At 39.0% G+C, this 17,025-nt stretch overlaps 1 protein-coding gene across 1 annotated transcript in view; it reads right to left on the reverse strand.

The window, feature by feature from the left end:
• Positions 1 to 5,989: 5,989 nt before the first annotated feature.
• Positions 5,990 to 17,025, reverse strand: part of ITGA1 (integrin subunit alpha 1) — a 182,000-nt gene continuing 170,964 nt past the window's right edge. Inside the window, exon 30 of the mRNA XM_027519949.1 lies at positions 5,990 to 13,127. Coding sequence (XP_027375750.1) covers positions 13,083 to 13,127 — 45 coding nt within the window. The 3' untranslated portion in view covers positions 5,990 to 13,082. The remainder of the gene's footprint in view (positions 13,128 to 17,025) is intronic.

The raw sequence follows: 17,025 nt of genomic DNA on the forward strand, positions 1-17,025 counted from the left end.
AATGGGAAAAGACAGATACAAAAGGCTGCATACTTCATGAGTCTACTGATACGACATTCTGGAGAAAGCAAAACTAAAGGGACAGAAACCAGATTAATTGTAGAGGATGGGGGTGGGGGAGGAAACGGACTAAAAGGGTCACGAGGAAACTTCTACTTGATAGAAATATTTTGTATCTTGATTGTGGTGGTGGTTACATGATTACATACATTTTTCAAAACTCAAAGGAGTTTTATTTGAAAAACAGAAGTTATGCCTTAATAATCTTCACTTTACACAGGGTTGAGGAGCTTCCCACACATCTTCGGCGGAAAAGTGATGCCTCCCAACTCCACAGGGACAAGCCTCCTGTGTCAGGACCCTCTCAGACCTCAGCCTGTGCATCTCTTCATCTGGTTGTTCATCTGTATCCTTTAACATACCCTGACTTCCCTGGTGGTTCAGACGGTAAAGCGTCTGTCTACAGTGCAAGAGACCCGGGTTCGAGCCCTGGGTTGGGAAGATCCCTTGGAGAAGGAAATGGCAATCCACTCCAGTACTATTGCCTGGAAAATCCCATGGACAGAGGAGCCTGGTAGGCTACAGTCTATGGGGTCACAAAGAGTCAGATACGACTGAGCGACTTCATTCACTTTAATAAGCCAGAAAACATGAAAAAAAAAAAAACACTAAGAAAATAATCATGACTTTAAACTTGTTAAAAATCCAAGTTAAAAAGAAAATATGTGTATAGAAAAGGAGATGGGGGCGGGGCTTGTAAATTCTAGGCTCCAGAACTGATATCTGGAGAGGGAGCTGTGGCGGGTGTGGACTTTAGAATGCAATTTAAGGAAACTAAATGCCAATATTAATGCCATGATGTCTAGGAAAGGAAAGAAGAGAGACTAATTATTCATATTTAATCACATCTTTGAAAGGTATGGTCAAGCTAAGCCCACATGGCTGTCTTGACTAGAAATTGATTAAAGAGAATGATGTTCCCTTTTATAGTCTGTGGAAATGATACTTAAACATAAAGCAAATGCCTTATTGGAGAGCTAGGTAGCTCCTGGGATGTCTGAGCAGTCCTTCTTCCTCTATTATTTCCATCAATTGATGGTCCCATCCCTAATAATGTCATCAAATGCAATTCAATCAACGTCTCTGATTTTTATTCTCATTTTTGCTGTCAGCCAATTTCTGAATTCTGTGTAGTGAGGAAAGGTCCTCTCTCTTCATGTTAAATAGGTTCTGTCATATTCAGTTCAACACAAGTTTGTTGTGGCCAACTTCTCTGACCAACAGAAAGCAGAGAGAGGGTAAAACAGAAGTTCAATACACCCTGCCCTTCCCCCACAGTCCACTTGTGGAGGAGGATGCCCTTGTGCAACCAAGGCCACTCCTTCGGATGTTGTCTGCTCAGGCTGGAGGACCAGCGGGAGTCAACTTGCACTTAGGATTGAGGAGTTTTGTAAATGAGGTTACCTTGGTGGAGGAACTAGATAAAGCATTGACCCAGCGTCTGAAAGGAGTACGACTTGGATTACAGATAAGTGGCTTCTGTTGGTGGGTTAAAGGAGAAAGTGTTTTGTTTTGTTTTGATATGCTCTTTTTTAAGGAGTTGTAGCTCGAGAGTAACCGAGAGTAATATAGACATGAGAGGAAGGGATGCTCAGCCTCATTTCAGAAGTAAAGATAGCACAGGTCTTTGTATTGAGGATCCAGCAGCAGGACATGCCAGGAGCAAGAACTAGAGGAAGAGAATGCAGATGCCTCTCAGTAACAAAGAGGCTGTATTCTTGAGCTGTCCAACAACACACTAATTGGAATCTCTGAAGAATTATCCACATTATAATGGTGAGGTATGCAGAATGGGCAGGAGTGAGAGAAAGCTTTGAAAAGTGTGTGAAAAGGAATAACAGATGGCACTTGGGTGCTAATAGAATAGAAAAGTCTGACTGTTAAGAAAGGAAGAAAATAAAAAAAAAAGAGAGACTCAGCACATAAAACGAAAGAGCCCTGGACATTTCATTAAGGGGGTGCTTAGAGTCCTCGGCGTGGCCTACTTCCAGCCCCACTAATCACAGTCTGATGGCCAATTCTGGCTGCTGTTCTTTATTTTCCAGGCTTGGGCATTTCCACTGTTGCCTTTGGAATGCCATTCAGGATTGGGGTTTCTAAATGAATTCATGCCCCACATGGCTGGTTGAAAGATACTATAAAAACAACAACAACAAAAGATAACTGAGTGAAATGGCAGCTAAAGACCAAACCTGTGGATGTTTCAATGCTGCTTTTATTGAATTAATGCAAGTACTGGATTAAGCTAGTACTTGCCAGTCAAATACTAACTAGAACTCTGGCACATGGCCAAAGAGCATTCATCTGTGAAGGGGCTGGCAGCCTGGGTATCTACGGACAATGGTGCTTGCCTTGTTATTCCTGAAATTGGGGAGGAACTGAACCATTGTAACTAAACTCTGTGCAAGTCAGGGATGCTACACCCTGATTTAAGAGTCAAGTCTCAGAGTGAGATAACTCCTTGATTTGGCTCTACTCCACGCAGAAATTTAATTTCAGGCACCTATGAATCCTTGAAAACCTACAAGACATCAAAGTCAACTCAAGTATTAGTCTGCTAAGTTGCTTCAGTCGTGTCCGACTCTGTGCGACCCCATAGATGGCAGCCCACCTGGCTCCGCTGTCCCTGGGATTCTCCAGGCAAGAACACTGGAGTGGGTTGCCATTTCCTTCTCCACAAGTATAAGTCTAGGATTTCTATATAGTTAGAGGAATTCCAGGTTTCCTTCACAAGAATTCTCAAGTCTGGAATTACACTCATTTTTTAAAAATTAATTTTTATTGGAATATAGTTGCTTTACAATGTTATGTTAGTTTCCACTGTACAGTAAAATGAATCAGCTATATGTATACATATATCTCCTCTTTTTGGATTTCCTTCCCATTTAGGTAATCACAGAGCATTCAGTAGAGTTTCCTGTGCTATGCAATAGGTTCTCATTAGCTATATATTTTATACAGATTATTACTAGTATATATATTTCAACCCCAATCTCCCAATTCAACCCCCACTTCTCCCCCTCGGTATCCATTTGTTTGATCTCTATGTCTGTGTCACTATCTCTGTGTTGCAAATGAAATCATCTATACTGTTTTTCTACATTTCACATATATGTGTTAATATATGATATCTCCTCTTTCTGACTTACTTCATTCTGTATGACACTCTAGGTCCATCCACATCTCTGCAAATGACCCAATTTCATTCCTGTTTATTGCTGAGTAGTATGGGATTGAAAAGCCTCTTGATGAAAGTGAAAGTGGAGAGTGAAAAAGTTGGCTTAAAGCTCAACATTCAGAAAACAAAGATCATGGCATCCGGTCCCATCACTTCATGGGAAATAGATGGGGAAACAGTGGAAACAGTGTCAGACTTTATTTTTCTGGGCTCCAAAATCACTGCAGATGGTGACTGCAGCCATGAAATTAAAAGACACTTACTCCTTGGAAGGAAAGTTATGACCAACCTAGATAGCACATTCATAAGCAGAGACATTACTTTGCCAACAAAGGTTCGTCTAGTCAAGGCTATGGTTTTTCCTGTGGTCATGTATGGATGTGAGAGTTGGACTTTAAAGAAAGCTGAGCGCCGAAGAATTGATGCTTTTGAACTGTGGTGTTGGAGAAGACTCTTGAGAGTCCCTTGGACTGCAAGGAGATCCAACCAGTCCATTCTAAAGGAGATCAGCCCTGGGATTTCTTTGGAAGGACTGATGCTAAAGCTGAAACTCCAGTACTTTGGCCACCTCATGCGAAGAGTTGACTCATTGGAAAAGACTCTGATGCTGGGAGGGATTGGGGGCAGGAGGAGAAGGGGACGACAGAGGATGAGATGGCTGGATGGCATCACTGACTCGATGAACGTGAGTCTGGGTGAATTCTGGGAGTTGGTGATGGACAGGGAGGCCTGGTGTGCTGCGATTCATGGGGTTGCAAAGAGTCGGCCACGACTGAGTGACTGAACTGAACTGAACTGACTGATGGAATTGCACTCATCTTTAAGTTCATTTTGTTTGATATTAATATAGCTGCCTCCAACTCTTTTATGGTTACTGTTTGCATGGTATCTTTCCCCCATAATTTTCTGTTCCGTTTATTTGTGCCTTGGAATCTCTTTTAGAGGACATATAGATGGACCTTATTCTTTTATCAGTTTGGCAATCTCTGACTTTTGATTTGACTGTTCAGACCATTTACCTTTAACGTTATTACTGATATGGTCAGAATTACATTTGTCATATTACCATTCATTTTCTGAAATTGAAACTTCAATACTTTGGCCACCTGATGCGAAGAGCTGACTCATTGGAAAATACTCTCATGCTGGGAAAGATTGAAGAGGCCGGAGAAGGGGACGACAGAGGATGAGATTAGATGGCATCTAACAGAGGTAGTTAGATGGCATCATTGACTCAATGGACATGAGTTTGAGCAAACTCTGTGAGACAGTGAAGGACAGGGAAGCCTAGCACGCTGCAGTCCATGGGGTCATGAGTCAGACATGACTGAGCGACTAAACAAATTTGTTTTGTATGATAAATGAGGCCACAGTTGCTATTATTTTTAGTGAGAGTACCTTTCCCATCTTTCCCTGTTTACTCCTTGCTCTTTGCCCTGCCCCACTGCTGCTTCAAGAAGTAGTTAAAGAAATAATTATTTGACACTTGGACTAGTATGGCATGTGTATATGTGTATAATGGTTATTAACGAGAGAATATGGGAGTAATTTTCCTTCCTGTTGCCAATTCTAGGATGAGGGAAAGAATTTGATGGCTATCATCCTTTTACTATGAAAGAAAAATTTAAAAAATTAAAAAACCTACAGCATACCATTTCTTTGTGATTTGAAGTATGTCAAAATATAAATATGGAAAAAATAAATATGTATGCTTAGAAACAAGATAACGTAATGTTAGTAATTTCTGGTGCTGGTGAAATGATTGTTTTAAAATTATTTTTTTCTGAATTTCAAATTGCTTTACAATGTGAATGTTTCCTTACCCTAAAAGATTTTTTCCTAATCTAAAAATTGTCACTCATTTTTAAAAAACAATTCAAATAGCTACTCTAAAGAAGAAAACAGAAATTATCTGCAGTCCCTTTAACGATCACTTCTATTTGGTGAACATTGTTACTAAAATCTGCTTATGATTATCACATTAACTTTACTATCGGACACCACAAAGGATAAGAAAAGCGAATGTTGTGTCTATGCTCCAGACTTAAAAATAACGTTTCTATGTCTGCCACTTATTTTTACAGAGAATATTTCCCGATTCTCTCTACTACTTCCACTGCACTTTCCTCCTGGGTGAAGGGTGGAATGGGAAAAGAATTATTGAGCTCACAGTCAGAGAGAAAAGATAGTGCATTGGGATCATGTACTGACACAAATTTGGTCCAGGACCTTACAGATAACCTCTTCATAAGTCAGTCTTTTTCTTCCATAAAAATCTCTCCTTCACTCACTCTACTGCGTAGTTTGAGGATATAATCTTTTGTAAGATAAACACATGTTATTAAACTTCTTCCAGCATTTACTTCTAGCCCTTATATATGAAATTATTTCTTTAACCTATAGGCTGAATAGAGAAAATAACTTTTTCACTTAGTTTTTTTTGGTTTTATACTATGTGGTCCAATCTATTATTATGCAGCAGATAATTTATTATTAAAACATCTCATTAGAAGATATGTAGTAATAATGGATTCTGAGGTTTTTGTCTCAAGTTTGCAAAACACTAATCTCATTGCTATATTGTGTACAGGAAACACCACAGACAGACTGCATTTGCTTTTTGTTTTTTCCGTTTAGAAGCATTAAAGTGGAAACCTACCAAGGAGCTAAAAAAAAAAGGTTGGTGCTCTGGAAGAAATACTAATCTTGGACAAAATTCGTGTACTTAAAATCACAGCAGTCACATTTTTCTTTGAAAGAGTCATTTTTTTTATTAACATATAAGACAGGATGCTCATTTACCTTGACGTAAAATACACAGCTGATGTACAAGATAAGATAGAATTATACAAAAATACCAAACTTCTGACCTCAAATCAGTGTACAGGATGCACCATATATAGGATATTCAAAATAGTTTTTTGCTTCCTCAGCTATTTCTAATTATGTCATCTTAAATCATTGTTACCTGATAACCAATTTCTTTTTTAACATGTGTTGAAATCAGGCACTTAATAAATGACTAGAATCAAGAGATTTAGTGCTTCTTTGTTCTTGAATGCAATCAAAATATTTTCTTCTAACAAGTCGGTCCAATAAAAGCCATGTAGAAATGCACGCACCCTTGAGCTGTTCATTTTAATGAGTTTATTCTGAGGTAAATAGACAAGCAGTGAATATACTTTATGTTAGACCATGCAGAAAAGTTTATTAGAGTGAGTATGATACATGTTTCAGGGCAATAGTTATTATATACAATGTTTTTCTTTTTAATAAAATGGACACTTTTTTTACACTATCTGTTAACAATTTTACAACCGGACACTAGTAACATGCAGTACACCATTCTCCCTTCAGGCCAGTGTTCCTCCTAAGGAACACAGAGGGTGGCTGTTACGTCTTGAATAAAGGCAGGGGTGTCTCTCAATTAAACACCAAGTATCGGGATGTACTGTGTGAAATGGTTCTAGAATGAAGAAGATCTGAGCTGTTGCTGCTTCAAATGATTGTTTTTATTTGAGCCAAAGCATGTTAAACTTCAGGAAATTAACCCTACTTAACAGACAGGTAAGAATATACTTTTACTCTTATTTAATCAACAATTTACTTGTGTGAAGTACATTTGTTAGTATTGTGGCCAGGTATAATGTGGGCTAAAAATGCTTACAGTATTTTGAGGAGTAATGGTGTGTACATAAAAGATAAATAGCTTCAGCCCCTCCCCCACATTTTTTTTCTGTCTCTCAAAATGCAAGATGTCTCAGGGACACGGCAGGAAGATTGTCACCTGTCGTTGCGCCAGTGATGCTAAGACCTCTCAGAAAGTCACCATCAGTGTCTGTGTGGTGACTCCCTACTGCTTGGCTACTCTGTAGCAGAAAGAAACAATTATACCACTCCTTGTTCCCCATCCAATCCTCTTTCCATCTCCTGAAATACAGAGTTGGGGACAGGGACTGTCAGTAGGGGACTGTTGAATTCTGGCTTTCATTCTTCATTTGGAATATTTCTTTAAAAAGTTTGGTTCCCAGTCTCTGCATAGATCAAACTGAAATAAAAGATTAAATGTGGAGTCTCAGTCTCTTGCACAAAAGCTCCTGAAATTCCAGACTTACTCTTTTTTCATCAAGATGTAATTTGAAATATGGTAACATCAAACACAATCATAGTTATGAGTGTCCCTGGTATCCGCCCAGTATTGCCATGATTTCCATGGTGTCAGATAATTAAAGGATTTCCAAGACTCAATTCACCAAGAAGGAACATCCAACCCTCAAGGCCTTGCAAGGGGCACCAGGCTTCAGATGGCCTTGCCAAGAAGACCCAGATTAAAACCAAACATCCCCACTGTACAGATGAGAAGAGAAGAAGCCTATTGGAGGGCAGAAAGCAGAGAGATCCTGAAAATGGCCCCTGGGTCCTACTGCCCAGTCGGCATGACATTGAAATTCTCTACCCTGCAATGAGAGGAAATGCAAGGAAGTCCTGTATAATGTTCTGAACTTAACAGATATGGGAGAAAGGCTTTAATGTATTTTGAAAGGAAAGAAAAAGCTGATCTCAAAGCAAAGAGCCCAACATTAGAAGTGATAACTCATTCTTGTATTAATATATTTTTGGAATGGTAAAACTTCAGCATGTGCTTAAGAGTGTATTTGTTGTGGGAGGGTTGATCCTGGGATGTAGTGGGTTTGGGAGCTCAGGTTTAAGAACTGGATGTCCTGGGGACCACATGTTGTGGGGACAATGGGCTGGGGACTGAAGAGCCTCCACACACACCTGTACTTTTCCTCAAGGTTGATGGTCAAAGGCTGTTGCTTGGAATTGCTAAATTCAAGGTTAAATTTTAAATTGAGGATCAAAAATACTGACTCTTTCACCAGATTACAATGTTAGATTTTAACTTTTTTTTTACTGTTGTTCTTAAGATGTTGCACAACAGTGCTCCCATTCAGAAATGGCAGCCTTCAGCCTTCTGGAATGCAGAGTTCATTTCCAGTGGTGGTTTCAGAATTTCTGGGTAGGAAGTGATCAGGGACAGCAAACTGATTAGAATCCTGTTGCCCAGTGGATTCACCTTAAAGTTGTGTTTGCATGAAAATGCCTGCTGTTTACAGTTAACTTGTATATTTTAATTAAAAAGTAGTAGCATCATTTTGAGGATTTTAAAGCTCCTCTTTTTGATTTTAGTTTATATTGTAATTTCCATGGATGAGGATGGGGACTAGGGGGTGCTGATGGAGACCCATGGAAGGGCTAAATCCTGTCAGCCCCACACTGCTGATAGTGTCCCAATAATGGTTTGTAAATTCCTTAAAGATGCTCCATCTCTGAAGTGCCTTTCATCTTGCCCTTATTCCATTTACTGTACCAACCCTTTAGATTGCTACAGAAGAAGGGAGAACTGACATCCTGTGTAAGTGATCAAGTCACAGCAGCTGGAATTCACAGCAAACAGAGCACATATTTTAAACAGATTTTTCTCCAGGAGTCTTCTCATAAATGTCCCTTGGGGAGAAGACTAATAGAGGGAGACTTCAGAAGTGTTGAAAATCAACGAAGGATACATAGGATACTAGTTCTAAAAGACTGACTTGCCAGGAAGCTTCTTTATTTGAACAATACTGTGACTATCCTGGACACAGGAACCATGCTCTGAGCCTGAGTCTTCCCTAGTTTTCTCAGTGTTGTGCAAAGAAAAGACAGTTCATTCACAAGGAGCAGATTACAACATGTTTGACCGAGAGGATATCCGGTAGGAAAGCGCAGTGAACAGATGCCAGCGGGCACACACTGCAAACTGTGATCCTTCTGGGGCCACCTGCAGAGAACACACCAGCTCTTCTCTCAGCCTCTCCTCCCACCCAACTTTACTCAAGCATTCTGCAACCACCTCTTGCTTTGGTGCAAATATTTGTTTCCCAATTAAGCTTGCTGCTGCCGCTGCTAAGTCGCTTCAGTCGTGTCCAACTCCGTGCGACCCCATAGATGGCAGCCCACCAGGCTCCGCCATCCCTGGGATTCTCCAGGCAAGAACACTGGAGTAGGTTGCCATTTCCTTCTCCAATGCATGAAAGTGAAAAGTGAAAGGGAAGTCACTCAGTCGTGTCCGACCTTCGCGACCCCATGGACTGCAGCCTACCAGGCTCCTCTGTCCAAGGGATTTCCCAGGCAAGAGTACTGGAGTGGGTTGCCATTGCCTTCTCCCCCAATTAAGCTTAGGTATTGGTTTTATAAAAGGTAAAATTATAAATTACTATGGTTGAATAAACATCAAATTTAATAAAAGTATGTCCTCCCACAAGCCTCATTTCAAACACAGTTATGACACAGAAAATATTCAAAGATTAAATTGCCCGAGAATCTAGGGCTTGGAGAAAATAACTGAATAAATTGGATCACTGAAGTTCAAACTGAATCATAGAAATTACAAATATTTACAGAGAATGACCTTTCATGGTATGGCTCCAGGGCTCTGGATTCCTAGAGAAAGTGAAACAGCTTCTTTGCGGCTGTGTAGGTCTGATTTTCATTTCATTTCTTCAAAATTATATACATTTTTACTTTCAACTCCTTCCTTTTCCAGCAAGTTTGTATCATTTTATTAATATTAAAGGAAGATTACAATGTTAGAAATTAAGATGGAAAAATGGGAAACTGTGAGCACTTTGTCTACTGGGCTTGAGGGTAGCATTTTAAGAATAATCTGAAATCTGATTGTATTGTGCATGTTTGTGTATGTATATATATACATGCTATATTTTTATTTATCTATCATATCCATCTATCATCTATTTATATCATTATCATCTAATCTGGGTTGGGAAGATCCCCTGGAGAAGGAAATGGCAACCCACTCCAGTATTCTTGCCTGGAGAAGCCCATGGACAGAGGAGCCTGGCAGGCTACAATCCAGAGGGTTGCAAAGAGTCAGACATGACTAAGAGACTTAGCACACACGCAGTCTATCTCAATGGTGTGCTGAAGCCAGCTCATACTGATACAGGAGAACTGACAAATATATTTTCAGGAGTTCTACAAGCTGGTTAGGGTTATGTTAGTAGCTTGAAAATGGCCATGACAAAACAATTTAGATCATGAAAACTGGCTAATAACACAAATCAGGGATTTTTTTTTTTCCCTCCAGGAAAGTCAGCTGTTAAATAATTTACCAGTATACCATTATAGGTTTGGTATGGAAAGGGACTTCTTACATAGTTCAGTCTATAGCAAAAGCAACAATTAATTTTTAAACATATCAAAGTTAAAAAAAGAAATATTTTTTGCAATTTAATTTAACCAATAAAAGTTCATAATTGTATCACTTTTCTTATTAAATGTTTTAAAATAATAGAGTTTTATATATTTCCTAATCATTGATTATGTTTTAGGACATCTGTACAAAGCTAATTTGGGATAACTGCTGACATTATTTTAGCCCAACTTCTACATTCATGATATCTAGATATTACATAACTATATGCTAAAGTTAAATATTAAAGAAAGTGAAAAGAATATGCAAAGAGGGTGAATCAAACTTTTCTTGTGGTGTAGCTTTTGTGTGTTTATTTCTTGTAAACTGTCACTTGGTGTTGAGGTATTTTTTCTTCAACCTGTGTCTGGGCATGCATGCATGCGTGTGTGTGTGTGTGCGTGCGTGTGTGTTTATACACCTACGTGCACAGATGCATAGACACATACACACATAAGCCTCAAAAGATTACAATATTAGGGAAACAGGATATCTGGCTCATTTAACCGTTTACTTAAAAACCATGAATGACTTATGTTGAAAACTGTGTAGAGCTTGTAAGTAGCTCTTTGATCTGGCCAAATACCTCTTCCCCTCTTTTCTAATATGTTAAAAATGTCATCTTTTCTATTTTTCCCCTTTGGGTTAACAATATATTTAGTTGAAATCTGCATACTCCTGGTTCAGTGAATGCCTTATCTAGGAGTCAGAGAACAAGTGTGAATTAAAAAAAATTTTATCTATCAGATTTATTTCAAAGAATGTGCTGAGCTTGGAGCAGAGCTGCTAAGCAGGCTGTGCACTGGGGGTGTGCACCGTGATGACCCCGAATACGAGAGATGCTTCGTTGAGCAGGCAAATGACAGGTGGAAAGAATGATTTTGGAACCTGGACACAGGTGGTGGGAATGAAGAAAATTCTAATACGGGACATTTCTGAACAAATGACAGGCCAGCAAGAGGATACGAAATCTCTGGAGAGACAGACTTTCTTTTAGCCACTGATGTCCTCAGCACTCCCCAGGTGCCTGTCTTTGACCATCAGGATTTTAGATGCAGACGTAGAGAGCCATGGGGTAGGCTGCCTCTGAGTCCACAGATAATTCCCTGGAAATTAGTTTTTAAAAAAGAAATCCGTGGCATTTGATTATTTTCCATTGATTTGCTGCTTTATGAGAAAAGTAGAGCCCAGGATTTTCTAGATGAGTATGGATTCTGATCTTGTGACAGTCAATCAGGTAGAGAGATGGAGTTGCTGCAGAAGTAGCAGCCAATTTTACAGCAGTAGTTCACACATACATTCATTCATTTGTTGTTGTTTTTTCCAAGAAATGGAGCAACCTAGGAACTTATGCTACAGTAGAGTCCGATGCACCATAATGATTACTTCAAGAACAAAGAAGCTCATACAAAAGTGTGATGTCTTTCTGTTGGTGTGAGGTTTCAAACTTGAAATTCTTTAAAACGCATTTCTGGAGATATATTTAAATATTGATATGCCACACTCACAAAAGCAGTGGCTTGTTGGTAAAATGCAATACTGAAATGAAATACTGCCTTTTCATAAAAAGAATTGTGTTTGGAAAATTAAATACCTTTACAAAGATTAAAAATAAACATACTCTCACAGCTTGAGGGTTTGAATGAACCATGTACCAAAGAGTTGAATCAACTCTTACTTTGGGTTACATCCTGGGACCCTTCATGTTCAAAAGTTGCCCAGAAAAGATGACCAGCATTTCTGCAGCATCCATCAACATTATCAGAAATCATTTTTGCATATACCGCACACATGATTTTTCACGACAAATCAGTGCTATGTCACATAAAACTGCTGTTATTTTTAGTATAAAAGAGTTTTGAGTTTCAGAGTTCAATATCAAAACTGTGTTATATAAAAGCTTAAATTAATCCATTCAGTGCACTTGCTTTTCAAAAGTCTTTCTTGATTTTCTCTCCTAGATAAAATTTCAGCTCAATTGTACTATTTTACAAACACTTTGGAAAAGAAAATTTTCCAAGTACAGAACCCAACACAAAGATGCTGACTGTATTCTCTGTGATTTGATTCTATTTTCAGTCTATACTGTATATAGGAAAATTTTTCTCATTTAAATGGGGGGAAGTGATCTTTTTCAGGTAAAATTCCTTTCTTTGCATTTACAAATGTTGACTATCATGCTGAATGTGGATATCCATCAGGAATCAATGGAAAAAGCTTAATTTATACTATTTTGAAAGTAAATATTTCAATGATCATAAAAATCTTTTTCTGTATTCCTTAAATACTTTGGTAATTTAATATATAAACATATTTGTACAGGTTATTTTTCATCTTCAAAACACTTTGTAATTTTGCTTACTCAACAAAAATGAGTAATTATTTAAAAATATTTTTCAACATTTTATAAAATATATCTTTACGGTACTGTTTTTGGATCTTGCTTGATCTGTTATTTTCTAAGTGACTAATCCCTGATGGATTACATAACGTTATGTGACTATGTCTTTGATTGCGTTTATTAATTTCTTGTCACATATTTGAGGCAAACCTGAGGATTATTGAATAATTATTTCTTCTCTTCCAAATATTTCATTTCTCCATTTTCTTCTTTAGTGGTCTTTTGAAGAATCCAATCTTAGAGAAAATATGAAACATAACACAATTAGTTATTTGAATTTAGGTAATAAATATTAATCTCAGATAAAATTTAGCTTAGTAAAATGTTAGCAATTGTGGGCATACAAATAAAATAATCAAGAGGTATTCTTTTCAACTGACCTATTAGATAATATTGAACGTCAAGAAATGACAGTTATTGGACTTCCCTGGTGGTCCAGTGGTTGAGAATCCACCTGCCAATGCAGGAGAGTTGAGTTCGATCCCTGGTCTGGGAGGAGTCCACATGCCTCAGTGAGACTAAGCCCCTGTGCCACAACTACTGGGCTTGACTGATGCAGCTAATGAAGCCTGCAGGCCTAGAGCCTGTGCTCTGCAACAGGGGAGCCACCAGAGCGAGAAGCCTGTGCGTTGCAACCAAGACCCAGTGCAGCCAAAATAAATAAATAAAATTGAAAAAAAAAAAAAAAACCCACAAACAACCCTCCCTAGTAGATTAGATGATACAGAAGAACAGATTAAAAAAAAAACAAAAAACTAATCTATGTAGCAAACTAACTTAAAGGGCTCTGGAAAAATATTTTGGGAAACACGTAAACTGTAGTTATCCAGCCCTGTCTCTACTTTGCCATCATCTTTCTTTTTTAAGCACATGTCAGAGAAATTTCCATCGAATAATCAATGGTCATAAATTGAGGTCATTAGAGATGATGGTGAATCTGGTAGGTACACTATGGCTAGGAGGTTGGGGAGATTTCTGAGTTGTCTGGGTTAACTTTAAAAAGATATATTTTTATTTTTGGCTCTGCTGTGCTGGGTCTTCGTTGCTGCGCGGGCTTTGCTCTAGTTGCGGTGAGCGGGGGCTACTCTTCGTTGTGGTGCTTCCGCTTCTCCTTGTGGTGCCTTGTCCTGTTGTGGAGTGGGCTCCGGGAGTTGCTGCGCATGGGCGCAGCAGCTGTGGTTCCTGCGTAGCACCAGCTTAGAATTTGTGGCACATGGACTTAGTTGCTCCACAGCATGTGAGTTCTTCCTGGACCAGGGATTGAACACATGTCTCCTGCACTGGCAGGCAGACTTTTTACCACTGAGCCACAAAGGAAGCCCTGGATTAACTTTAAATGTATTAGCACATCCATCTATGTAGGCTTGACATAAAAAGACTCTTGAAAACACCCTGTATCATTTGGATATGAAAATGAAGTAATTGAACATATGAAAAATTCCACGTAGTGATGAACGTGGATCACTTTTCATGATGCATTGTGATAAAAATTACAAGTGCTTTATTATTTCCAATTATATAGAATAATAATTTAAAAAAAAGGATAAAGAATCTGCCTGCCAATGCAGAAGATGTTAGAGATGAGGGTTGGATCCTTAGATTGGGTAGATTTCCTGGAGAAGGAAATGGCAACCCACTCCAATATTCTTGCCTGGAAAATCCATGGACAGAGGAGCCTGGCAGGCTACAGTCCATGGGGTTGCAAAGCGTCAGACATGACTGTGCCCATTATGTTGTTACGTTAAAAAAAAAGGATAGGAGCTGGAAGGAACCTTTGCAATATTCTAATCTAACATGGGTATTAAAAAAAATTTTTTTAAAAGGTCCTAGAGAAATATTCTTTTAAATCTGTATTCTTTTAAAAAATTTGAGAGTGGATTTTAATAGTTCAAGCAAAGACCGTGAGTTAATTCTTTATGTGGCACCTTCATGTCATTTTAATCATGAAAGAAAGTGAAAGTGTTAGTCGCTCAATCGTGCCGGACTCTCTGCGACTCCATGGACTGCAGCCTGTCAGGCTCCTCTGTCCAGGGGATTTTCCAGGCAAGGATACTGGAATGGGTTGCCATTTTCTTCTCCAGGGGATCTTCCTGACCCAGGGATCAAACCTGGGTCTCCTGTACAGCAGGCAGATTCTTTATCGACTGAGCTACCAGGGAAGGTCCCTTTTAATCATAAAGTTGTGGTAAATTATGCAAGGGAATCCTATTTTTTCTTAATTATTATAAAACAATTGAGACTTCTAAGGTCATAAATGGTGAAAAGTATGCAATTTTAAATTAGAGAAGTTTTACTCAGGGCTTTATGTCTTCCTCCACTCCAGAATTTAGTTGGTGGTAGACATCACGAGTCCCTTGGACTGCAAGGAGATCCAACCAGTCCATTCTAAAGGAGATCAGCCCTGGGATTTCTTTGGAAGGAATGATGCTAAAGCTGAAACTCCAGTACTTTGGCCACTTCATGCGAAGAGTTGACTCATTGGAAAAGACTCTGATGCTGGGAGGGATTGGGGGCAGGAGGAGAAGGGGCCGACAGAGGATGAGATGGCTGGATGGCATCACTGACTCGATGGACGTGAGTCTGAGTGAACACCGGGAGTTGGTGATGGACAGGGAGGCCTGGCATGCTGCGATTCATGGGGTCGCAAAGAGTTGGACACGACTGAGCAACTGAACTGAACTGAACTGGACATCACAAAAGAGGTGACGATAGAACAAATGAACATGAAGAAACAATATGTGTGTCTTCCCTAGAATACAAATTCTCCTACATGTATCAGGCCTTTTTCTCTGAGCCAAATCTACGCATTCTGGATTCACAAACCATTAAGCCTTTGAACTTGTACCTGCATGTCCTGAGTCGAAAATAAATCAGACAAAGCTCTCACAAAAGCAGGTGGTGAATCATGACTTTTCTCTTTCCTGCCCTGCCCAGTTCCTGATCTTTTCTTCTTCCCTCTCAAGTTTTTTTTTTTTTTGGCTTCTTTTCAACCTTCCTTTGCTTTCATACATTAAAAGCTTAGTTTTAAAACTTAACTCCTGTTAACAAAAGTTTTCCACCCAACTGATTCTATTAACATTGGGTTTTCAGTGCAAGTTGGGTAATTAGAGTGAAAACTAGGAAGATACATGTTCATAGCTTCAAATTGGACAGGGCCAATTCTAGTTAACATTTGTAACAAGTTAAGTTTGTTTCTAGTACCCAAACTTACTTTATAGTTTTCACTTTCTTTTTCTGTTTGTTTTTACTTAATGATCTTATTTGTATTCCCCCCTAATTAAAAACCCTGTGGCAAAAGTCTGATTAAACAGTCCCTGGCAGAAATACGTGCTCAACGGTTGTAATATGGAATAAGTGTTGAATGAAAACATTTATCAGTTCAATCGCTCAGTCCTGTCCAACTCTTCGCAACCCAATGGACTGCAGCACACCAGGCTTCCCTGTCCATCATCAAAATGTTTATATTAACATATAAAAGGCTACTAGATAGCAGTACTATCCCCCACTCACACTCCCCTCACAATATGCATATTGGATGAGGGAACAAAGCTATAGGATTAGTAAATAAATCATTAAGGGTGGATCTTTAGACATCAGTGTAAGATCAAGTTAAGACAGGAGCAATCTGATTTCTCAGGGTTCCTTTGTGGACCATCTCATTCTATCCTTTTGGTTATGATGACTGAGTTTCTCCCTTAGCAGGTGTTACCAGATTTCAGGACATACTTTCCAATCTATTTAAACCTGTCTCCTCTAAAGCCTTCGCCCATCAAGGTTAAGTATAGTAAGCACCTACTAAGATTTTGTCAAGTCTTAATCTCTTCGATGCATGCTATGAAGATAAAGTTACAGAGACTGTGCCTTTTGAAATCGAATTCTAGTTCCAGGAGGAATCTTTCACCTGCTTCCTGCACAAAATCTCAAACTGAGAGTTTTGATGAACTCCCACACAGTTGGGGTTTGGAAGAAGAATGAAGAAAGACTAGTCCTGAGGTTTCTGCTCCACTAGTCTAAAATTAGTCTAAAAAGGTGTGTGGGGATGAGGGTAGCTTTTCTGAGCTTGCTGCAGACCAAATGCTTCAGGGAGGTTCAGGCAAGAGGAGGGCAAGTAATCTTTCCAGTATAACAGAGCTG

Source organism: Bos indicus x Bos taurus, chromosome 20, assembly GCF_003369695.1.
Source record: "Bos indicus x Bos taurus breed Angus x Brahman F1 hybrid chromosome 20, Bos_hybrid_MaternalHap_v2.0, whole genome shotgun sequence".
In the NCBI taxonomy this organism is placed as follows: domain Eukaryota; kingdom Metazoa; phylum Chordata; class Mammalia; order Artiodactyla; family Bovidae; genus Bos; species Bos indicus x Bos taurus.